The sequence below is a fragment of the Ovis canadensis genome, chromosome 3 (genome assembly GCF_042477335.2).
Source record: "Ovis canadensis isolate MfBH-ARS-UI-01 breed Bighorn chromosome 3, ARS-UI_OviCan_v2, whole genome shotgun sequence".
In the NCBI taxonomy this organism is placed as follows: domain Eukaryota; kingdom Metazoa; phylum Chordata; class Mammalia; order Artiodactyla; family Bovidae; genus Ovis; species Ovis canadensis.
This window is the reverse complement of record NC_091247.1, coordinates 122,890,754-122,916,963: the sequence shown is the minus strand read 5'-3', so window position 1 is coordinate 122,916,963 and position 26,210 is coordinate 122,890,754. Positions and strand designations below refer to the sequence as shown.

The following is a 26,210-nucleotide window of genomic DNA, read 5'->3' as shown; positions in this document are numbered from 1 at the left end:
GTTTTCCAAATGTGCTGGCATATTGAGTGCAGCACTTTCACAGCATCATCTTTCAGGATTTGAAATAGCTCAACTGGAATTCTATCACCTCCATTAGCTTTGTTCGTAGTGATGCTTCCTAAGGCCTGCTTGACTTCACACTCCAGGATGCCAGGGTCTAGATGAGTGATCACACCATTGTGTTAATCTGGGTCATGAAGATCTTTTTTGTATAGTTCTTCTGTGTATTCTTGCCACCTCTCCTTAGTATCTTCTGCTTCTGTTAGGTCCTTACCATTTCTGTCCTTTACTGTGCCCATCTTTGCATGAAATGTTCTCTTGGTGTCTCTCATTTTCTTGAAGAGATCTAGAGATCTCTTTCCCATTCTATTGTTTTCCTCTATTTCTTTGCATTGATCACTGAGGAAGGCTTTCTTCTCTCTCCTTGCTCTTCTTTGGAACTCTGCATTCAAATGGGTATACCTTTCCTTTTCTCCTTTGCCTTTCAGTATCAGTATCACTTCAGTTACTCAGCCATGTCTGACTCTGCAACCCCATGGACTGCAGCATGCCAGGCTTCCCTGCCCATCACCAACTCCCAGAGTTTACTCAAACTCATGTCCATTGAGTCCGTGATGCTATCTAACCCTCTCATCCTCTGTTGGCCTCTTCTCCTCCCACCTTCAATCTTTCCCAGCAATAGGGTCTTTTCAAATGTGTCAAACTCTCCACATCAGGTGGCCAATAATTGGAGTCTCAGCTTCAAAATCAGTCCTTCCAATGAATACCCAGGACTGATTTCCTTTAGGATGGACTGGTTGGATCTCCTTGTAGTCCAAGGGACTCTCAAGAGTCTTCTCCAAAACCACAATTCAAAACCATCAGTTCTTTGGCACTCAGCTTTCTTTATAGTCCAGCTCTCACATCCATACATGACTGGAAAAACCATAGCCTTGACTAGACGGACCTTGTTGGCAAAGTAATGTCTCTGCTTTTTAATATGCTGTCTAGGTTGGTCATAACTTTTCTTCCAAGGAGTTAAGCATCTTTTTATTTCATGGCTGCAGTCACCTTTGCCTTTAGCTTCTCTTTTTTTGTCAGCTATTTGTAAGGTTATCCTCCTCAGATAATCATTTTGCCTTTTTGCATTTCTTTCTCTTGGGGATGGTCTTGATCCCTGCCTCCTGTACAATGTCACGAACCTCCGTCCATAGTTCTTCAGGCACTCTGTCTATCAGATCTAATCCCTTAAATCTATTTGTCACTTTCATTGTATAATTGTAAGGGATTTGATTTAGGTCATACCTGAATGGTCTAGTGGTTTTCCCTACTTTCTTCAATTTAAGTCTGAATTTTGCAATAAGGAGTTCATGATCATGAATTCTTTATTTCAGAATTACTTTAATATTTATGAATTTATTTACTTTCTTAAAGCTTCTATTCAATCTCAAATCTTGATATAAATATGTTATATCAAAGAAATTATTGTTTCCCAAAACAGCCTGCTGATTTACATAAACATTAGGTTCTGAATGATATAACAGCTCAGCAAATACAACACAGCACAAAATAAGACCTGTCATCAGAAACCATTGTTACATACAATCATAATACATTAGACTGTGCTAACATATTCATTAATTTAATAAATATTTACTGGTCATCTACAATGAGCTAGATACTCTTCAAAATCCTAGGAATAATTTTTTGAACAAGCCAGGAAAGGTCCTGCTCTAAAGGAACTTATACTCTAGTAATTATGGGGGGTTAGGGAGGACACAGTGCCTCAGATGGTAAGGAATCCACCTGCCATGCAGGACATATGGGTTTAATCCCTAGGTTGGGAAGATCCCCTGGAGAAGAGAATGGCTACCCACTTCAGTAGCCAGAGGAGCCTGGACAGGTCGGCAGGCTTCAGTCCATGGAGCAGAGTCAGACATGACTGAATGACTAACATCTTCACTTTCATGTAGTAATACTATTAAAAATTACATAGTAGGTGCTGTAAGCTATTTTGTGTTTAATAATGGAAACAACCATCGTAATAAACATAGGACCCGTATGTCTTCAGCACTAGTAGCTTCAGAAAACTGAAGCAAAGCTAGTAAGCCTCCTGAACCACAAACTCTAAATGAAAATGACTTAATAAGAATCAAATGGCTTATCGATTTGATGGAATACTCTCCACTCCTCCCCTCCTGCACATATAGGCGCATATGCACATACAGACATACATGTACACATATGTAATACAACTCCTTTATAATGCTTTTAAAAATTAACCATTAATACACTAAGCATGCTGAGTTGCTTGGAGACACTGACTCCAGAACTTATGTATTCAATAAGGGGGAATAGTCCCAAACCCATTCAACTTTAAAATAAGAAGAGTCTAAGATTATAGGAATTTTCAACAAACACACACATCCAAAGCAGTAATACAGCTAACAATAACTGAAAATCTCTTTAAAATGCAGTCAGTGTCATTACCATTTGCTTTGATTTCCTTCCTCTAAAGTCTACAGTGTTTCGGTTGCTACCCAGAAAACAAAGGCAGGAAGCAATCACGAAATGGCAAAGCAGAGATTATGAGCTTTCAGCTGTTACAAATCATGAATTTTTAACATCAGAGATTTATAAAATATCAACTGCTTATATTTACATTGTGGTTAGCAGTGGTACAAAGCATGGAGAATGTGACAGTTTTCTTAGACACCAAATATCATAAAATTAACCTTCACTTACAAACTATCTAGGTCTCACTGCTTCAAGGTGTTAATATTAATGCACCACAAGTGTAAGTTCAGAGTCAGAAAATAGGTAATATCTAGACTTCTCACACAGTTTCTAGTAGCTTAATTTTTCAACACAGAGGAGTATGGAATACAACAACTTAAAACAAAGGTATACTTAAACATAAAATTTTTGAGCAAAAAAATTAATTGACCTAATTACTAATCCTATGATTTCATTTTATGCAAGGCTTCGGGGTCAAGAGCATGTATAATTTCTTAGACTCTGACATAACATTTTTGAGTCAACTACAATTTTTGCCTCTTTTTGTGGCAGGATTTGAAATACATTTGGTCTCTTTTTGAACACTACTTCTGAGAATGTCATCAAAGGCATGTTTTTACTGCAGTTCTAAAGTGAAGACAGCAAAAATCCCTTATGGACTACTCCTGAGTTTCATTTCAGGAGACAGGTGCAGCAGTGTCAGCTTATTTATTTTGGGAGAATGATGAAATTGGCAATAGCATTTGTTGAGTTCCTATGACATGCCTGGTGCCTTTATCAAGGGATACGAGTTTGGGCATGCAACATCTAAACTAGAGACTTGTCAAAACATAAGCAATTCTCTAGGGTATATCATTTAGTGAAAAAGCCAAACATAGAATAGTATGCATACCATTTGTACAAGGCTGTTTGTAGCCAAAAAGAAAAGACACAGTTTATACATGAATGAACTACTGTAAACAAGAGATTGACTGCTTCCAAGTAAGAGAAATTAGATAGCTGAGCACAGAGAACAGGGAGATATACGCTCTTTACCCTTTTGTGAGCTCTGAAATATGTGCCAAGTGACTACATGCTTTGTTACTGTTTAGTCGCCAAGTCATGTCCGACTCCTATGACCCCATGGACTGTAGCCCGCCAGGCTCCTCCGTCCATGGGATTTCCCAGCAAGAATACTAGAGTAGACTGCTGTTTTCTTCTCCAGGGGATCATCCCGACCTAGGGATCAAACTTGTATCTCCTGCTTGGCAGACGGGTTCTTTACCACTAAGCCACCGGAGAAGCCCACACGAGTGCGTAACCTCTTTTAAAGACGAGCTTTTTCTTCCCTACAGTTCTTCTCTTGATAGCTCATATTATCTTGTTCTGATTTTGAAAATATATTACCACTGCTTTAAAGCCAGATGGGATGGTTGCTCTATGCTTTAAGATGCTCAGCCCTAAGATTTTGTGTTCCTATTAAAGGAGTAACTAGTGAAGTCACTCAGTCATGTCCAACTCTTTGCGACCCCATGGACTGTAGCCTACCACGCTCCTCCATCCATGAGATTTTCCAAGCAGGAGTCCTGGAGTGGGTTGCCATTTCCTTCTCCAGAGGATCTTCCTGACCCAGGGAGTAAATATACCTATAAAGACAATTTAATAACTAAAAAGTTATACCGACTGACTCTGTTTGCACTGGATTTCACCAGTCCACAGGCCTCACCTGTGAGAATATGCTTTTATCTTGCTTTCCTTCATTGCATCCATGCTGCTGCTGCTGCTTAGTCACTCCAATCATGTCCGACTCTATGCGACCCTAAGGACTGCAGCTTACCAGGCTCCTCTGTCCACGGGATTTTCTAAGAGCGTTAGAGTGGATTGCCATGCCCTCCTTCAGGGGATCTCCCCGACCAAGGGACTGAACCCGGGTCTCCTGCACTGCAATAAGATTCTTTACTGCTGAGCCACCAGAGAAGCCCCCATTGTATCCATACCACCAACTAAATCGATTCTAAACCAGTGATTGCCACACCTAAACATACATTAGAACTTCCCAGAATTCCTTTGAAAGGTACCAATGCCTGCTCCCCACTCCTTGAGAGTCTGATCTAATTAGCCTCGATAGGCGGTTGGACACTGTTATGTTTTATGTGTTCCCAAAGTAATTATTAATAGAATCCACAGCCAGGATTGAGAAACCAACGCCTAGTCCTTAGATACCAAGCACTGCCTAAGGCTTCTCTGGTGACCCAGTGGTAAAGAATTCACCTGCCAATACAAGAGCTGCAAGAGACGCAGGTTTGATCCCTGGGTCAGGAAGATCCCCTGGAGGAGGACATGGAAACCCACTCCAGTATTTTTGCCTGGAAAACCCCATGAACAGAGGAGCCTGGCAGGGTACAGTCCATGGGGTTGCAAAAGAGTCAGACATGACTGAAACAATTGAACACATTACCTAAGGCTAGGCTATTTTTTCAATATCTACCTGCCTGGTTATCCCAGTAGATGAGCCTAGAATTTAACACTAAATTTTGCTGCTTTTTTCCATATGTTATCAGTAAATCAGCCAATCTAAGTATTGATAAAAAGCATATATTGATAGAAGTAAAATCTGGTAATAGGAGGCCATTTACTGAGAAAACAATTGAAGAGAAATGCCTTATTCCCCCAATTACTTATGCCTTGATCCCTAAATCAGATTCCAGACTGGAAATATCTATATCTATACCTATCTATCTATCTATCTATATATCTCATGATTTGTAGACTTAGCACCCTGCGTAAAACTGCCTTATCCACAAAGATGGAATGATTAACCTCTGCTCAGCAGAGGTTAATGTGTTGTCCAGAGACCCTTGAAAATTAAGTTTTAGTTTGGGGTTTTACTTTGGTTTTATTACTGCTTAAAAGCAATATACCTTTATCTTTAAGTGAAGGGTTTCTGATCTGAATTTCAGAGGGGTTCATAAATATTCTGATTTTTTTAATGTGTATATGCTCTTTTTCCTAGGGAAGGAAGTCAATTGCTTTTGTCAGTTTCTGAAATCCTTCACAACCAAAAGATTTCTACATATATCCCTAGGTTTCTAGGTAAAATCTCTTTAAGATTTTGTTTCACTCTGAGAAACAGTTTGATGAAGCTAGAGGGCAGATGATCATAACTCAGTTCATTTCCCCCCCACCCCCCACAGGGTGGATAACCCTCCCTATTGCTACTCTCTTAACCCACTTTTATCAAAGGGCTGCAAATAGTCTCAAAATCCAAACTTGGGGCCCTGTCTGAGGTCCCCAACGAAACTGTCTTCTTTATCCCCCTATTATTTTGATTACAAGAATTTGCCATTTTTGTAAATCAAAGCCAGTCAAACATCAGCAGTTTCATGTGGTTCCAATTAACGTTTTCCATAAATTTGCTATTTTGACAATCCCTCTTCACTATCTCCTGTGGCAGATACCACAGTTATAATTCCTCAGGTGTGAGTCCTGGCCTTTCTTTGGTTAAGGATAGGCTCTAGCTTCCAGCCTGGAAAAGTAAGACTTCTCCAAGACTACATTCAGGCTGCATATGTTGCTCTCTAACCTCATCTAGATCTATCCCTTTTGTACAAACTTTCAGCTATAAGGTGAATAGCATCTGAGGATCTAATATATAATATAGTGACTAACAGTTGACAATACTGTATCACTGAAAGTTAAGAGAGTAGAATTTAAACATTCTCAACAGGAAAAGAAGGATTAATATGGGAGACATTTTAGTTAAGCAAATGGGAGAAATCCTTTCATAATGCACACACAGGCATGCATGCTCAGTCGTTCTGTCATGTCTGACTGTCTGCGACCCCATGGACTGTAACCTGTGCATGGGATTCTCCAGGGAAGAATACCGGAGTGGGTTACCATTCCCTCCTCCAGGGAATCTTTCTGATCCAGGGATCAAACCTGCGTCTCTTGCATTTCCTGCACTGGCAGGTGGAATCTTTACCACTGAGCCGCCTGGCAAGCCCTTTATGATGTACACATGTATCAAACAGCCTAAATTTTATTCACCAATTATACCTCAATAGAGCTTTAAACAATCAAAAATAGGCCTGTCCCTTTTGGTTTGTTTTCTTCCCCTGCCTTTTCCCAACTCTGAGAGTTGACCATACTGACACTTTTGATGATCTTACCCTCAGTGGGATAAACCATTTCTTTCACCTAGGTAATAAACATATTAAAAAGATGCTCACTTTCAAAAGTTATTAATGCCAAGTAAATGAAGCAGAGTACAGTAATTGGTAATTCCACAGACCCAGTGCTGAGCTAATTAGGGACTCTGACATATGTACCAGTCTCAGCAATCAGAGAACATTTATCACTAGGAGAGCCGACTGTTCAAGGCTAGATAAAAGCAGGACTGCTTTCCCCTCTGAATTCCTCCATGCTGATGAGCAATCACTCTGCTATATCCTGTAATGAAGGAACAAATTCAGGCTCTTTACTCATAGCAAGGAGTGAGAATTCACTGTTAGAGAAATTAAACGGCCCCTTGCATTATTACACCAACAGATTTCCACCCAGAAAATAAAGTGTGACTATTCCATATGTATACTGCAATTCAACCTGAGGCTGTACAAAGTCTAACTCTTCCACACCATTCCATAATTTACCAGATACAAACTTCAGCATGCTCATGTTTCTCCATGTTAAAAATAAAATGAACACACAAACTGTCCTAGGAAACTGCCCTCATACACCCAAACTGCCAAAGCTCTCTTCAGTTTTGTCCTACCAGCCCTCTCTCCATGGCACTTGGCTTGTCAATCCCACATCTTCTGGAAAACCTCCCCTCCACTGGTTTTTAGGACACTGCCTTCTGATTCCTCCGTCACTTTTCACTTTCTCACTCTCAATTTATATTGCTTTCCTTTCTCAGATTTCACCTCTCTGCATAACCTAATCACTTTAGGTACCTGAATTATTAACTCTTCCACATTTCTAATTCTGAAAGTTCTTCTGAGTTTCAAACCTCACTTCCCAACGTCACGCAAATGTCCGAGTAGCTCCTTTAAACTCAACATTACCAAAACTAAAAGTGCCGTTCTCGCCTCCACCATAGCTGTCGCCCCTACTGTAGTATTTCAGTTGACAACTGCCACTATAGCAGCTGTCCTAGCTGAAGACATCTAAACTATTTTCCATTGCCTTTTTTACCTTTGTCCTACAAGATCCACCTGACACTCTAACATCCTGCCTTCTCCTTTACGTTCAGATCACTGATACTCTGGTTCTGGCATACAGTAGGGCAAACTAGTCTGCACTACTCAAGTTTCCCAACTGTTCATCTCAAACTTATGAACCCAAGGATACAGACTTTGGAGCCAGAAAACCTTGCTTCAAATCCCAGCTCCATCACTCTTATGCTATTGGCAAAGTTACTTAATGTCTCCGAAACTAAGTTTCTACAACTGTAAACAGGTAGGCAAAATATTTATCCCATGAGTTTGGAGACAGAATTAATTAAAACCATATAAACTGCTTAGAGGAGTTCCTATCACTCAACACTCATCCATAGTAGCTGCTGTTATTACTTGTACTGTATCATCCACAAAACTTTACTGTCTACTCCAGTCCTAAACTTCTCTTAAGGGACTAATAGATCTTTGAGCCAGGATATAATCCATTTACAAGGTATGTGACTTATTTAATTTCTTTGATCTTCATTTAGTTCTGTCAGAAAATTGCACCGAACCAGGTGCAAGCGTCTAATGTAGAGGATTAATGGTTCAAAGTAGCTTCTGGAAATTTTTTCACATTTTCTACACACTGTTAACACGTTTCTTAGGTGGTGTCTTCAATTTGTTTGCTTTCTGTCCTTTACACTACTCTTAATTCTTTGACTATATTGTCAGTGCTTTCATTGCAAGGAGGGCATCTGATACTTTCTCTGTTTCTCTATCAATCCTAGCAAGATGCTATGCTCACAACAGGTACCCAATAAATATTGTTGTTGCAGCTACTACAATAGTTGCACTTGCTTGTTCTAACATCAAACACAGGCACACACAGAGAAAAATACTCAAGAAAAGGAATCTTTCAACTAGTCTTGCAAGAAACCTAAAAGATGCTAGCATCAGGTTTACAATCTGTTCCAATTGAGATACTGAAATTATATAGCCTGAATCAAAGTAATAACTGAGTCATCATTTTTCTTATTTCATACAAACACAAAAAATACATTGTTGTTATGCTAGATTTAAAAGAAATCAATTTCCATTATATGAGGAACAAGAGAGAAAGTCTTTGGTGTATGCCTATGGAGTATATTAGTTAGCAATATTATGGCAATTAGTGGTTAAAAAAAAAAGTAACAGACTTCATACTTGAAAGAAGCAAATCTCTGTCCTTGAAAAGGGGATAATCAATAACAGGTTAACACAGATGGAAGTACAAATTTCTTGCAAAAAGATTATAACTCTATACATGCAAGTAACAATTACACTGTTAAAATGAAGCCTGGGAGGCACTGAGAATTTAGAACATCTACACGTGGAAAATACATCACAGGATGCCTTCACAGAGATTACAAATACAAAGCCCAACAGAGTAGGTGACAGACACTGAGGAAATACTGGGGATGACCTAACAAGAGTGTTCAATCCTAAAATAACTTGAAAGTAGTTCAAAGACGTATCCTCAATATTCTGCAACATGAGACTTTCATATTGCAAAATGTTTTAACATTTTGATCCATGTGTATATGGTGATGATAATGTCACTATTTTATATAAATTGATATTGTACATGCTATATTTTGTATATATTTTATAGATACATATCCATATCATAATATTTCTTTGAAGCTTTCACACTGATTTCACGTACATTATTTTACTAAATTTTTACACAAATAAAGGAGAGTGCAGAGTTCATTTTTACACTAACCATACTATAAAGAAAGAAAAAAATAGGGCTATCTAAACTCTTCCTTTCTCCCATGAAATCAGGAAAAGAACATTCAGAAAGAGACTACCAAGCTGAATACTCTGAAGTTTTCAAAGATATACAGGCAGTTTAAAAGCTTGTAATGATAAAGCCCATCAAAAAGTAGAAGTGAAGGGTTATATGTTTGGATAATAACGAATGATGAAATGTTCTATACTATTTGCAGATGAAAGACTTCCAGGCCACTCTCGTTTCAATCACGAGTTCTACTCTGAAAGGACAGATTCTTGAGGGGAGAGACCACGGGGTTATTTTCCACATCTGCTGCCCATTCTTCAAAGATGGTAGGAGCAGGATCAACACATCCCCGTGAGCTGATTCCCTTGACTTGACTGGTGCTCAGAAGAGAATTAATGGGCTCCAAAGGGAGCAGACGCTAATGTGCTGATGACCACTTCAGAGCTGGGAGGACAAACACACTTTGAAAGAAATGTAGAATATGTGAAAATCTGAGCATTGCAATGGCTGGACTGCATGGGAATGAATGCCTCGTGTTTATATTGTAGAATTTCATTCTGGGAATTTTATTCTGGGAAAGAAAATATTCATAGCTTCGAATAACAGTAGCTTATAATATCTAGCATTTATGGCACAATTATATTCTGGCAACTATCCTAAGATATTTCAATAGATTAACCAATTTAATGTCATGTAAGAAAGATATTATTAATAGTAATTTTTAAGGTACTATTAATAGTAATATTTATAGATGAAAAAGGGCTGAATTATTCAGAATTAGTTTGCATATTTTAATTGGGCAGTCCAATGTGGCTTTCAGAATTGCATATATTAAATATGTACAGGTCAGGGAACAAAAATAAATCTTTGTTTCTTAAAAAAGATACAATGGATTACTTAATTTGTTCATGAGGTTCTCTACTAAAGAGAACATTAGAATTACTTTTTCCTTTCTCAGGGGAAAAAAGTCTTTGCTTACAAATCAAGCTTTTTCTCCCCCCCCCCACCCCCCGATATCCTCATTCAGGTATTTGTTAGCAAATATTTATTGAGAACTGAAAATCTGTCCAGAACAAAGCAAGAAGCTGAGACTTGATGGTGAGCAAACACTAACATGATTCCTTCCCTCAGAGAGTATAGAGCAGAGAGAGGTAGATAAATCAGAGGAGCATCAAAATTAAAGTGAAATGGCAATGGTGACATACGCCAAGAAGGAAAAACCCCAGGTGCTTAAGAAAGACTACGTAGATTTGCCCTAGTCAGAGAGGTCAAGGAAGGCTTCTCTCAGGAAGTGACACTTGGCTGTGCTGTGAAGGGTAAGAGGGATATATTGCAGGCAACGAGTCAGAAAATCCCTGTAGCAGATAGGGGCATAAGAATAACATCAGAAAAATAGAAGCATGTTTTCCTCGGAAGGGAAGAAAGTAACTAAGATAGACGAAAGTCAAAACTTTCAAACATTGAAGAGTCAGATATGAAGAGGACTGAACATGTCCACTGGCATATGAAAAATATAACTACTAGTTGTTGTTGTTTAGTCGCTAAGTCCTGTCCAACTCCTTGCGACCCATGAACTGCAGCATGCCGGACTTCCCTGTCCGTCCCTATCTCCCTGAGTTTCCTCAGACTCAGATACACTGCATCAGTGATCCATCCAACCATCTCATCCTGTCGCCCCCTTCTCCTCCTGCCCTTAATCTTTCCCAGCATCAGTGTCTTTTCCAAACATCTGGCTCTTCGCATTAGGTGGTCAACTGGAGCTTCAACTTCAGCATCAGTCCTTCCAATGAATATTCAGGACTGATTTCCTTTAGAATTGACTGGTTTGATCTCCTTGCAGTCCATGAAACTCTCAAGAGTCTTCTCCAGCATCACAGTTTGAAAGCACCAATTCCTCAGCGCTCAGCCTTCTTTATGGTCCAACTCTCACATCCGTACATGACTACTGGAAAAATCATTGCTTTAACTATACAGAGCTTTGTGGGCAAAGTGATAGCCCTGATTTTCAATACACTGTCTAGGTATGTCATAGCTTTTCTTCCAAGGAGAAAGCGTCTATTAATTTCATGGCTGCAGTCACCATATGCAGTGATCTTGACCAGGAAAATAAAAGCTGTCACTGTTTCCACTTTTTCCCAATTTATTTGCCATAAAGTGATGGTGCCAGACACTACCATCTTTGTTTTTTGCATATTGAGTTTTAAGCCAGCTTTCCCCCCTCTCCTCTTTCACCTTTACCAAGAGGCTCTTTAGTTCCTCTTTGCTTTCTGCCATTAGAATGGTATCATCTGCATATCTGAGGTTGATATTTCTCCCGGCAATCTTGATTCCAGCTTGTGAGTCATCCAGCCCAGCATTTCACATAATATGCTCTGCATATAAGTTAAATAAGCAGGGTGACAATACACAGCCTTGATGTACTCCTTTCTCAATTTGGAACCAGTCCATCATTCCATGTCCAGTTCTAACTGATGCTTTTTGTCTTCCATTCAGGTTTCTCAGGAGACAGGTAAGGCGGTCTGGTATTCTCATCTCTTTAAGAATTTTACAGTTTGTTGTGATCCACAGAGTCAAAAGCTTTAGCACAGTCAGTGTAGCAGAAGTAGATGTCTTTCTGAAATTCCCTTGCTTTTTCTATGATCTAGAAGATGTTGGCAATTTTATCTCTGGTTCCTCTGCCTTTTCTAAATCCAGCTTATACATCTGAAGTTCTCGGTTCATGTACTGCTAAAGCCTGGCTTGGAGAATGTTGAGCATTACCTTGTTAGCATGTGAAATGAGTGTAACTATATGGTAATCTGAACATTCTTTGGTACTGCCTTTCTTTGGGATTGGAACGAAACCTGACTTTTCCAGTCACTAAGGAAATTATCAAAAACTGTTATTATGACATGAAGATGACAGAGGTCAGTTTGAGAGGATTGCAGAGTTAAGTTCTAGGTTAGAAAGTGGAGCTATTGGGTATAGGCAAGAGCCTTCAAAGATGAAGAAAGTTGTAACTGCATGGGGGTAGGGAATCAACGATTCATGGTGGTTTTTTGCTGCTGTTTGTTTTACTGAAAGAAACAGGAATGTGCTGAAAATTTGGCAATTATCAGGAAGCTAAAATCAAAGCAGACAACCAGGAAAATGTAGGCCTAAATGGCCTGTATGGCAGGAGTCCCCAACTTCTAGGATCTAATGCCTGATGATCTGAGGTGAAGCTGATGTAATAATAATAATAATAATAATAATAATAATAAAGTGCACAATAAGTACAATGTGCTTGTATCACTTGAAACCATCCTCCAACTTCAGTCCGTGGAAAAATTGTCTTCCACGAAATTGGTCCCTCGTGTCAAAAAGGTTGGGGACTGCTGCTCTGTGGCAAAAAAGAAAATCTTATTTAAATATCCATTGTAAGTTTTATGGTGAAACAGATTGCTTCAAGTGGGTAACTCTTCTGTACTTGGAGGTTTCACTGAATATCCAACTTAATTATAACCATTTTTAGGTTTTTTTTCAGCTAATATAATTGTTTATTCATAATATCATAAACCATTCGTACTCAATAAAAGAGAAATGTTTCATGAGCTGATTTTTGTACTCTAGATGATTTGGCATGGAGTAAGCTGCAAATCTCCTAATACTTCAGAACATCAATTTTTGTTAAATTAAAATGCATCACTAGGGAAAAATATCATCACAGATACCAATTCACTGTCTACCTCATACTATAGTTTTGATAAGCTATAATTAAGAATAAAATCTTTGATAACTAAATTTATGAGTTTATTTCTATTCAGAAAAGACAATCCTATGCAGATATAAATGATCTACTAAATTATTCTGTTCACTATAAAAAGAATGTATTTATATTATGTAATGGAAGATTTTTGCTTCCTAAATTAAAAATAATAATAACACTAAAAACAATGCTAATTTAGCAATCCAACTGAAATTGGGGCACAAGTGGGACAATTATTTTGTGGAAGTTAATAAACACTTTTTTCATTTGCTGGCCTAGTGACAAGTCAGGACTCTTATACTTTAGTTTTGCTTTAATTAATCAAGCAAGTTTTCACCCTGCGTTCTGCATGCTCCAGTTGTCAATTAATCCTGCTAGAAATTCATTTACACAATGAATTTTCTGTGTCTCTTGAAAGGCACTGCTCTGGACACTGCGGGTATAGAAATGACAAACATCCCCTGTCCTCAAACAGTTTACAGGATCACAGGCCTGTATTCACATGACCAGAGGAATCTAAATGGTATAATGGAATTACGAAGAACTTCAATCAGCCAGAGGAAAGCACGAAAATATCAGAGAGAAGATGAAATCCAAGTTGATCCCTTAAGAAAAAGAACCACCCTGCTACATGATCAGAACAAAAGTGGAATTTCAGTAGAAGAGACAACTTAATCACTGGCAGTTTGATCCCTGGGTTAGGAAGATCCCCTAGAGAAGGGAAAGACTACCCACTCCAGTATTCTGGCCTGGAGAATTTCATGGACTGTATAGTCCATGGGATGGCAAAGAGTCGGACATAACTGAGCGACTTTCGCTTTCACTTTTTTCTGTTCATGTAAGTGCTAATAATGACTGGATTGCTGAGTAGGAAGCTCAATTAGAGGTCAGAACAAGAGACAGATTTTAAAGGTGGGCAAAGAGCAGATGACTATAGATCATTTATATCATGCAAATAAGTTTGAATTTTGTTCTTTGACAGGAGTTCTTTGAAGTCATTTTAAACTTTTAATTGTTTTTTATATGAGATAATTGTAGATTCACAGGGAACTGTAAGAAATAATACAGAAATATGTCATGTACCCTTAACAGCTTTCCCAATCAGTAACATCTTGCAAAACTATAGCTTAATATCACAATTAGGACACGATATAATCAAGATAAAAAACAGTTCCATCTCTACAAGGAGATGTTGCCCTTTTGTAGCCAAAGGTGTTTACTGCAGTATATAGAAAAACAACTGATGTTTGTATGTTTATCTTGTATCCTGAGACCTGGCTAAACTCACTTATTAATTATAGGTTTTTAAATATGTTTTATAATTTCCTAGACAATCACCCATTTGCAAATAGAGACAATTTTATGTCTTCCTTTCTGATATGTTTCTCTTTTTTGTTTCTGTATATTGGCTTATCAAATTAACTGGGACTTTCAGAAGTATATTGAATACAGAGGTGAGAGTGGACATCCTTGCTTTGTTCTCAAACATAAGAAATACTTAGTTTTTCATTATTAACTGCTGGCCATTAGCTGTCCCTTTTAGAGAGGCTTATGGCTCTTCCAGTGGCTCAGCAGTAAAGAACCTGCCTACAATGCAGGAGACGAGGGTTCGATCCCTGATCAGGAAGATTCCCTGGAGTAGGAAATTGCACCCCACTCCAGTATTCTCACTTGGGAAATTCCATGGACAGAGGAGCTTGGCAGCATCCACACTCCATAGTGTTGAGGAAGAGTCAGACACTATTTAATGACTAAACAATAAGAAAGTGGTAACAAATTTTCCAAATTTTTCTTTCCCTTGAGAATGTCTTTATTTCTCCTTTATCTTCAAAATATATTTGCATACATACAGAATCCTGGATTGACAGTTCCTTTCTTCTCACACCTGAAAAACATTCTGTTACTTTCCTCTGACCTCCCTAGTTTCTAAAAAGTCCTAGCATTCAAAGGGTTTTACCCGTACAGAAATCCTTTTTTTTTTTTTTTGGCCTTCAATTTTCAGAAGTTTGATTAAGATATTTTGAGTACGTGGATTTCTTTATAGTAATGTTGTTTGAGGGTTTACTAGGTTTCCTGAACCAACAGATCTGTATCATTGGCCAAATCAAAGAAGATGAGAAGTTTTCAGAAGTTCTCCGTTATTTTTTTCAGGCCTGCTCTCTTTTTCCTCACCTTTCATGACCGAAATCACAAATGCTATATTTTTTGTTATCATTCCACATATCCCTAAGGCTCTGTTAGCTGTTTCTTTTCAGTCTGTTTTCTTCCTGTTGTTTAGATTGGGTAATTTCTATTGCTACTTATTCCAGTTCATTAATTGTTTCCTCTGTCCCTTCCATTCTGGTATTGAGCCCATCCATTGAGTTTTTATCTTTGCTATTACATTTTTCAACTCTAAAATTTCCTTATGATTATTCTTTATAGCATCTATATCTTTGTTGGAACTTTTTTAAAGGTATTTTTATTTATTTTTTTAACATAGATTTATTTATTTTAATTGGAGGCTAATTACTTTACAATATTGTATTGGTTTTGCCATACATTGACATGAATCCACCACAGGTATACTCATGTTCCCCATCCTGAACTGCCCTCCCTCCTCCCTCCCCATACCATCCCTCTGGGTCATCCCAGTGCACCAACCCTGAGCACCCTGTCTCATTCATCGAACCTGGACTGGCAATCCATTTCACATATGATAATATACATGTTTCAAGGCCATTCTCCCATATCATCCCACCCTCTCCCTCACCCACAGAGTCCAAAAGACTGTTCTATACATCTGTGTCTCTTTGGCTGTCTCGCATATAGGGATAGCATCACCATCTTTCTAAATTCCATATATACGCATTAGTATACAGTATTGGTGTTTTTCTTTCTGGCTTACTTCACTTTGTATAATAGGCTCCAGTTTCATCCACCTCATTAGAATGGATTCAAATGTATGCTTTTTAATAGCTGAGTAATATTCCATTGTGTATATGTACACAATGTGGTATCCATTCATCTGTTGATGGACATCTAGGTTGCTTCCATGTCCTGGCTATTGTAAACAGTGCTGCGATGAACACTGGGGTACATGTGTCTCTTTCAGTTCTGGTTTACTCAGTGTATATGCCCAGCAGTGGGACTGCTGGGTTGTATGGCAGTTCTATTTCCAGTTTAAAATTTTTAAGGAATCTCCACACTGTTTTCCATAGTGGGCTGTACTAGTTTGCATTCCCACCAACAGTGTAAGAGGGTTCCCTTTTCTCCACACCCTCTCCATCTTTGCTGGAACTTTTATTTCTTAACTGTAACTATTTTTTTGACCTTAAAAAAATAGAATGTTTAAAGAATGTTCATCATCACTTGTTGAAGCATTTTTACCACAGTTGCTTTAAAATCTTTGTAACAGAATTCTAACATCTCTGTCATCTCAGTTCTGGCACCTATCAACTGTCTCTTCTCATTCAGCTTGAGATCTTCTTAGTTCTTGGTATGAGGTCATCAAATCCTGGACAGTTTCTTGGTATTACATTATGAGACAGACTCATATTTAAATCTTGTTTCAGGTGGCTTATTTAGATTTCACTCCAGCAAAGAAAGAAAACATAGGGGTAAAAATCCAGGTTCCTCATTTCACCTCCATTGATACCCAACTGGGTACCCTGGTGGCTCAAATGGTAGAGAATCTGTCTGCAATGCAGGAAATCTGGGTTTGATTGCTGGGTGGGAAAGATCCCCTGGAGAAGAGAATAGCTTTGGAGAATGCTCCTCATTACTCTGGGTTGGTTCCCATTCTAATTGTAGGCTTCTAAAGGCACCTCCCTGCCTGGACAAAGTAAGAGCTCCCCGTTACTGCTCCCAACAAGGAAGAGACAGGGAAGAGACAGGTGGTCTTGTTATCAAAAATCCCCGAAATCCTGACTCTCTACTAGGCTTCCACTGACTCTATCCCAATGGAGAATGGAAGGGGTATCTCATTACTGGTAGGTTAGGGGGATAAGCCCAGGCTCCTTATTTGGTCTCTACTGTTACTGCTTGTTCAACAGGTCCTCATTATAACCTAATAGGAAGGAAAATCTTGGCTTCCTATTCAAACTCCTCTGACACCACCTTGTGGGAAGAGGGTTAGAATTAAGCTCCTCCTTAAAGCCTAACAATTGTGGAAGTCTAAACTTCCCACTCAGCTTTTGCTGTTGGCAGTGGGGTTGAGACCTTGGATCTGTCTGTGTCATCTGTCTGGAGTGGAGCCATCTAAAAGCTTCATGTCTTAGACTGCTCCTTCCTAAACCTTTGGCTTGAGAGGTCAGGCTTGCTGTTTTTTGTTATTGTTGCTTTCCTTTTCAGACGGTTTAGTTTTGTTGTGATTTGCTTTGTCTGCAGTTGCTGGCACTTATAGGTTGTCAGCTTCTTTAGACACAAATCTAAGACATATGAGGGGAAAATAAAGCCAAGGTCTCATCACTATGTTGTTTCTCAAATCGCAAGGTCCCTAAAGTCAGTTTTCCTTCTTATCTCCATCTTTTAGTCTTACATTTGTTTTAGACATAATGCCTAAAATGTTCAGTTCTACTTAGCGGGAGGAATAGAGAAAAGTATGCCATCTCTAACTTCCTGGAGGCAGAACTCAACCCTTTGCAAAAATTTAAGCAATGAAGTTCTGCATTCATCTTTGCTTTTTAGATGGACAGCGAGGAGAGCTCAGGAATTAAGAGTTTGGGTAGGGATGGCCTGGAAAGACATCTGAAGGCAGAAGTATTTATTAGAACATGGTCTAGACTGGCTGTCTGAAATATACAACTGGAAAGCACAGGCACAAGTGAGATCAGAGGCCAAACACAGAATGCACACCAGTCAACAACATACTCACTAAATTGTCACAGCCTCGACTCTGGGGAAGGAGGCATGGAAACAAGAGGACACTTTTGACAGGTGCTAAAATATGGGAATACCAGACCACCTTACCTGCCTCCTGAGCAATCAGTTTGCAGGTCAAGAAGCAACAGTTAGAACTGTTCATGGAACAACAGACTGGTTCAAAATTGGGAAAGGAGTACATCATGTGAAATGCCTGGCTAGATGAATCACAAGCTGGAATCAAGACTGCCAGTAGAAACATCAATAACCTCAGATACGCAGATGACACCATCCTAATGGCAGAAAGCAAAGAGGAAATCTTGATGAAAGTGAAAGAGGAGAGTGAAAAAGGTGGCTTAAAACTCAACATTTAAAAAATAAAGATCATTGCATCCAGCACCATTATGTCATGGCAAACAGATGAGGAAAAAACGGAAACAGTAACAGACTTTATTTTCCCGTGCTCCAAAATCTGGCCAGACTTCTTATAGGTAGCTGGACTCCTATCAGAGAGCATCTTATAGAAGCCAACACAAGGATTCATTCAAATTTCCTCAAACATGTTTCACCCTGTCATTTCACATCTGACAGTAAGGAGATCAAACCAGTCAATCCTAAAGGAAATAAACTGAATATTCATTGGAAGGACTGAGACTGAAGCTCCAATACTTCGGCTACCTGATGCGAGGAGCCAACTCATTGGAAAAGACACTGATGCTAGGAAAGATTGAGGGCAGAGGGAGAAGAAGGTGACAGAAGATGAGATGGTTGAATGACATCATGGATTCAATGGACATGAGTTTAAGCAAACTCCGGGAGACAGTGAAGGACAGGGAAGCCTGGCGTGCTGCAGTCCATGGGGTCGCAAAGAGTCAGACATGACTGAGCAAATGAACAACAACAACAAAAATATATATATAAATCAACAAAATGTAGTGAGCAACAGAATATGATATGTAAGGAGAATGAAGTTAGAATCACTTCTTGATTCTTAGTTTAGCCGACTGAGTAAAAGCAGGTACCATTAACAACACTGCAGAGTATACGGAAAGAAATGTCTTTGGCGGAAATGTCTTTGGAGACTGTGAGTTCATTTCACAGCACCTTGACCATAAGGGATGCCTGGGCCATCTGAAAATTCCTAATAATAAGCGGGTGCTTAGCAGGAAGGTTAGATATAGATAGGAGGAGTTAGGAGCCTGGGTTTAATTAGTAATACTCAAATCTAATTGCATGGAGATTATCCAGGAAATATAAGCAGAATGAGAAAAGGGGGCTAAGAACAAGACTCTAGCACCACCCAATGTTGAGGATCAAAGTAAAGAAACCAAGAGAGGAAATGGAAGACGGGATGTCAGAGAGGCAGAATGAGAACAGAGAAGTAGCATCCAATTAGTTCCATAAGCACTTACTACATGTCTAGTGTGTACTGCCTACTGCGCTGAGACTGGCTTGTGAGGCCCGCACCCTTTACAAGATATAATTTCAGAATAGTGTGGTCAGCTAACTAACAGACATATGTTCCAGTGGCAATGGAACCACAGAAAGGGGAACTGAGCAGTCAAAGACTTTGAGGAAATTTTCCAAGCGATGATTACATCTAATCAGAGTCTACAAGACAGCTGGAATCAACCAGACAAGGAAAGACAGAGGGAAAGTCATGTAAGGCAAAAGGAAGAGCCTAAACAACAGCAAAAGGATATAGGGGACTCAAGGGGACAGAGAGAATTACCATCACCAAACACAGTCACCAGGCTTGATGTCACTGGGAGAAAAAGTAAAATCAAACTGAAGAAAATCCTTGACTTTGTCCCTTACTGAGCCGCCACTGACCTCTGATACAGTAGCTTTATGAAACGATGTGGAGAAAAACTGGACTTCACTGGGTTGGAGAATAATTGGAAGAATATAAAGTTCAGGCAATATGGGAAGGGTACTTTTTCCAAGGAGTCAGTGGAGAAGACTATAAAGATGGGATAGCTAGAAATGTGCAGAAGTCTAAAAGGCTTTGTTTTATGATAAGAGAGAATTGAGGATGTTTATAAGTTGTAGGAAAGAAATCGGAGTGCACAGATAAGATTTAAAAGGTTAAAAAAAGAAAATCACCCTTTTGTACAACAAATACTGATAGAGCATCTACACTGTCCTTGAGCTCATCATTTCAAGATACAGACAAACAGCAGAGCCCTTTTAATGGTGTTACAATTATGTTTTAAATAAGCTTCAAAAATAAAAAAGGCCAATGGTAAATGCACAAAAATTACATGTGCTATAGTCCTAAAGGCAAACTAATACTTATAAATACTTATCAATATAACGGCATCTTCGGCTTTGTCCCTTTATATTAGCAATTCCACAATTCATTATAAGTATTTAGTGTTAAGGCTTATTTTGTTTACTTCCCAGGGAATTATTATTTTAATAAAAACACTTATTCTATTGCAAGGACTTCCGTATGGGACACAATTGTCAAGATTATTTTATGTTTTAATTATTACAAATATCACAGGGCATATTAAGTCTACAAAGGACAGAGGCATAGTATAAAAGGTGAGGGGTAGTACAAGATGGCGTAATATTTGTGTCAAAGTTTGCCTTAATATCTCTGAGCATTTTAATACAGAAAACCGGTCAGCTGAAAATGCGGGAATAATCATGCTTTTAAATGTTGGCTGGGACTAGGAGATTGCCACAAAGATTAAGAACAGTCTCTCATTTTTTCAGAATCATTACTTGCAGAATGTTAAGATTTTAAAGAACTTTGACATAATCTAATAATATTATCCACACTCACATATAAAATTCTCTTCTTCAGATTCCTGTCTTGATGTTGAAAGACTTTAAGTGAAAGAGAGCCTTCTATTTCAGAAGCTGCTACTTGTGAACAGTTAAATTTTCTACTAATGAACAGTTAAATTTTCTCTGATTATGTCCAAAAGTTAGGTCTCTGGAATTCCACATTACTACATTACTATGTGGCAACTCTTTAAATGTCAAAAGATTCTTAGCAAATATGCACTAAATATATTACTATTATCAGACTAAACCATTCACAATTCCTTCATCGCTTTCTTGTATGACATTTCACTCCATTCCCTTTTATCCAAATGCTTTCTAGTAAGTTAATTATTTTTTTTCTCTTCCTCATTAAACTGAACAAAAATCTCCAAATGTGAGAAGGGAAAATAAGATTATACTAGTGCATATGGTGACTATTTTTTAAAGTCATCCTATCAACCACTGATGTTTGAACTACAGACAATTATACTCACAGGGACTTAACCACATAAATTGTAACCAACTCAAATTTCCCTGACTTCATTTTTGCAATTATATTTTTAATATAATTATAAAAGGATTTCCATGTTCTCCCATCTTGTGTGTTTTATCCCGAAAGTCCAAGATTATTTTGTGTACTGATTTAGCAAATGATGCTAAAGCTGAGGCTCCAGTACTTTGGCCACCTCATGCAAGGTTGACTCATTGGAAAAGACTTTGATGCTGGGAGGGATTGTGGGCAGGAGGAGAAGGGGACGACCGAGGATGAGATGGCTGGATGTCATCACGGACTCGATGGACATGAGTCTGAGTGAACTCCGGGAGATGGTGATGAACAGGGAGGCCTGGCGTGCTGTGATTCATGGGGTTGCAAAGAGTCGGACACGACTGAGCGACTGAACTGAAACTGAACTTAGCAAACTATCATTTTACTGTTCCTCTCAACTTCTGATATCCTACAAATCTGATGGGCATGTGTTTTAAGTATTTATACAAGGCATTTACTAAAATTAAATAGAATAGGCATAAGAGCATAATTTTCTAGTATACACACAAAAATATTATTCCTGGTTAACATTAATCCATGCAACTGAATCTTAAACCTATGAAGATTCAATCTGATCAGTCTAGAAGCCTCTCCCTTACACATATAACAATCATTAGAAACCACCAAAAATATCTGCTAAAATCAAGAAACCATACAGTTGAAATCCATTAATTCTCTAAAAACACAAAAAGGTGAATCTCTGTTTTGTGATGACTGTTTTCTAAGGTTCTAAATCAGGATCAGTCCAATGATATTTTCTAGAAAGGGATAGACATAAAGGTTTTTAGTGTATATTTTTCAGAATGTAATTTTATGGCCTTGTTCAACACAATTTAAATAGCTGTGTATTTTTTCTATGTATTTCTCTGTCTTATGAAATCATATTTTTGAACTGGAAGAAGACATAAAAATGTTCCCTGTCTCCATTCAATTTTTTTTGTTCCTACTTAGACTACTTCTCAGAAACTTTCAGTGAAATTAACACTATGTGTATGTGGTATGAATTTTATTTTATTACCTCATATAAAACCGTAGTATTTCCATGTAGAAGAGGTCCGTAACAGATATAGGAATGTCCAACAACCCAGCCTAAGTCAGAAGCTGCCCACCACACCTAAACAATAAGAAGAAAATAAAATGCATATATCTTAATCAGATAAATGTCATAAAATATGAATTTAAAACCATGATTACCTCTCCAGGTTTAAGTCCATATATGGAAGACATCGACCAGTTAAGCATTACAGCGTATCCTCCAGTGGGTCTCACCACACCCTAAAGGAAAGAAGAGATGGAGTTAAAATCAATAGACAATGTGTTAAAAGATGCTCTTTCTTCATACTATCCACTTAAGAAAAGCTCCTGTTTGAAGTATTTCATATTCTAAAGCTATAAATAACTTTGAGTTTCGTGTATGAATAATTGTATCTGAATCACCATTTCTTTGACACCTCCAATAACAAACACAGAATAATTTGCTCATACCAGTCCATCTGTAGAATTCATTCTCAGAGACCATTCTGGACTTTCTAAAGAAAATATGATTTCACAGAATCACATGCAATCAAAAGAAAAATTTCCAGGGGTAACATCAATTATCAACACTGCATTTTAACACATATTTCCAGAACAAAAATGAAAACTTCCAAAATTAAGTCCACAGAAAGGTCAAAGATAACTGTGTGCCTAAGATACAGACCACCAAAAGGATATTTATTCCTTAATAGTATTAAATAATAATACGACGCCTAGAGGAAACAGTCCTATTCTAACTGGAGTCTTATTAAAATGCTAACCTGAAGGACCATGCTATCACAGTATTAGAGCTGAGCAGTTCTTTAGATCTAACTCCTGATGAGTTAAATCTAAGGCTGACAGATTTGATTGTTACAGTATAGCACTATAGCTTTCATGAATCAGTTTGTGAGCAGATATTCTTGAGAGTGAATGTATTCAATCTTAATACAAGATTGATATTTGAAAACTAAGTGCAAGAGTCATCACAGATAAGAACTGACAGCAAATTTATTAACTAATTTCATTTATTGCTTCATTATAAACATTAATCATGATTGGCTCACCATGACTTAATGATGTAAATACGCAGAGCAAGAAAGTGAATGCTTGCTAAGAAATATGTTATAGTTCACTCACAAGTATTTTCAAACTTCTCTTAGTAGAGCAGCTATAATCACTCTGTGAAGAAAATAATTATTTTACCTGAAAGGGCACATGGCTTTAATTAATGAGCGTGCTACTGGTTGAACTATTTTGGCACAGCTCTGTAACTATAACACACATACATGAATCAGGAGGATGAAGAAGAAGTTGACTTTCTGTCTGTTACTAAAATTGCTGCTTTCCTCAGGTACCACTGATAAAACATAGGTATCCAGCTGTGGAATACATTTTATCTACCAGCAGCAACACCTGGTCTCTTGGCAAATGTCACAGGGCGCTTTGCTGGCATTTGACAGGTATGCTTTCTAGCTTGTATGACATGGGTAGCATGCAGCTGGCTCTTTTGATCATCTTGGGAGAATTAGAAATCCTAAGCTACTGCCAATAATTTTCACACATGCATTTTCCCATGTAAACTGAGCAGGTCTTCAACCGGTATATACTGTACATGTCTTCCATATACTTTGCTAATTTTTTGTCTTATTGAGATCTTTTCCTACAGTTCAAAATCTTGATGAATTTGACACGAATCAACTTGCAAACACTCTTTGCTAAAAAGTTTTCTTCATTTGGTAAAGGATAAAATAGGAGGTTTTTCATAGACAATATGCTATCAATATTCCGTGAAATTTAATGTCAGGCATGATTTCACTTAAGATGTTTTAGAATTTCTCTTCACCTGTCTGTTGCCCCTGCATTTAGAGGTCATTGTTAATTAACAGTTCTAAATATCATTACAAAAGGGTAATTTTTTATATTAAATGATAGAGAGTAAGAGTAATCAACTGGAAGTGATAGAAAGGACTAAAAGGCTAAGGAGAACATAAATGAGTAGCAATTCATTTGTAAACCTTGGAAGATAATTTAAAGGACCAGTTGCCAAATTTCCGCTTACCTCTCAAGTGAACCCTTCTTTAAAGGTTATTTACCAGTGTTGCTTTGTCTATATAATGGTGGCTACTTAAATGTATTTGACCCCAAAAAAGACTTAAAAATGAAAATTTTCATGAAAAAACTTAAAATTATACAGTCAATAATTTAACATCTTACTAGCAAAATTATTTCCTCAATTCTAGCAATTACTGGTTCTTATTTTTCCCCACACAAAAGACAGAAATGTCAAAAAATTAGAGGTTGTTATCAGAGATTCTCATTAAAAACAATGAAAAAAGAGCTAACAGAGACAGAAAAGCCATGTCTGTTTATCACTGATCTTTAATATCCACTTACTTTTAATTTTTTAATAATGAGTATAAAATTTTCATCTGGCATCATTTCTCTATTCATTGATCTAGAGTCTCAATATGAAATCTGGTCTTGCCCCTAACATATTCAGATGACAGCTTTCAATTTTCCGATTATTTAGTACAGTGTAGGAAAAAAGTGCATAATATCATACTCTCCATGTAGATCTTTCATAAATTAAAGAGTAAAAACACTGAAAGATTAGTTTTAAAAAGATCATTTCTTTCTTATAATACTAACATGTGGTTAAAATTAATATGATAAAGCATTTTTGTTTCTAATCATATTTTCCAGGTAACGATAATTAAAATGCAACAAACAAACTCTGTTCAACCTCTGAAAATACATAAACTGTGCTCAAAAAAAAAAAAAAAACGCAAATCATTATATTCCAGTATGCAAAATTAACCAGAAACAAAAACTGGCATTCTGAAGTCTATTTGACTATGAGGTAAAAATACTGGTGACCATCAATGCTTACCCCTACAACACAAGCATGCTGCATTTCACTCTTTTGAATCTGTTACTTTATGCACTTATATCCCACCTTCCTTTAAAGTAAAGACATTAGATGACCTAATGTATTTTCAGAAAAGCCCTATAGCCTCCCAATACACTGCTTTGGTTTTTGTAGGATCAGCATAATACTTAAATTCTTCTGGAAAACTCAAAGACATTCAGGTGGGAATAAAACTCTGTGCCCCAAATAAAGACACAAAATGAATTCTATCTCAGTACAAAAGTAGACAATGTGAAGGTGTTCTTTAAACAATACAAAACACTTTTACTGTATACAGATATTCAAAAAAATTCAATCCACACAAGGGAAACTAAAAGCTAATTATTTATCCCCCAGGAATGAGACAACAGTTCATCACAGATGGTTCTTCATGGTTTCCAGTTTAATGAGCTGCCTTTGAACAGAGAAAGCCGCAAAATATCATAAATGGGTCAATTACTGTAAAACAGAAAACTTGTTTATATCAAGTGTGTACTGTTTGGGTGCTACAATTTAAGAAGAATGCAGTTGGAATAACATCAGTTGTAGTACAAAAAGGAAGGAAGATTGAGATATGTGGTAAGATTAAGAGTTTAGGAGTCTTATCCGAAAAATTTTTTTATAATAGATCTATAAAAATTTAAATGGCAAATCTCAAACTATTCAGGTAGGAGAAGTCTACATAGAGTAATCAACAAAACATACTTCCTAAGTTAAGCCCCACTAGTAACTTGGGCTATGAGTTTAGTCACTCAGTTGTGTCTGGCTCTTTACCACCCTGTGGACTGTAGCTCACCAGGCTCCTCCGTCCATGCGATTTTCCAGGCAGGGATACTGGAGTGGGTTCCCATGCCCTCCTCTAGAGGATATTCCCAACCCAGGGATCGAACCCTCATCTCCTGTGTCTCCTGCATTGCAGGCAGACTCTTTACCGGCTGAGCCATCAGGGAAGTAATAAAGACTTGTACAAG

General features: G+C 37.8%; 1 protein-coding gene across 4 annotated transcripts in view; it reads right to left on the bottom strand.

The window, feature by feature from the left end:
• ACSS3 (acyl-CoA synthetase short chain family member 3) overlaps positions 1–26,210 on the bottom strand; it is a 183,878-nt gene that overhangs the window by 88,057 nt on the left and 69,611 nt on the right. For all 4 annotated transcript variants that reach the window (XM_069584128.1, XM_069584131.1, XM_069584132.1 and 1 more), the window contains exons 6-7: positions 22,509–22,589; positions 22,333–22,428 (exon numbers count right to left, since the gene is read on the bottom strand). In XM_069584128.1, coding sequence (XP_069440229.1) covers positions 22,333–22,428; positions 22,509–22,589 — 177 coding nt within the window. The remainder of the gene's footprint in view (positions 1–22,332; positions 22,429–22,508; positions 22,590–26,210) is intronic.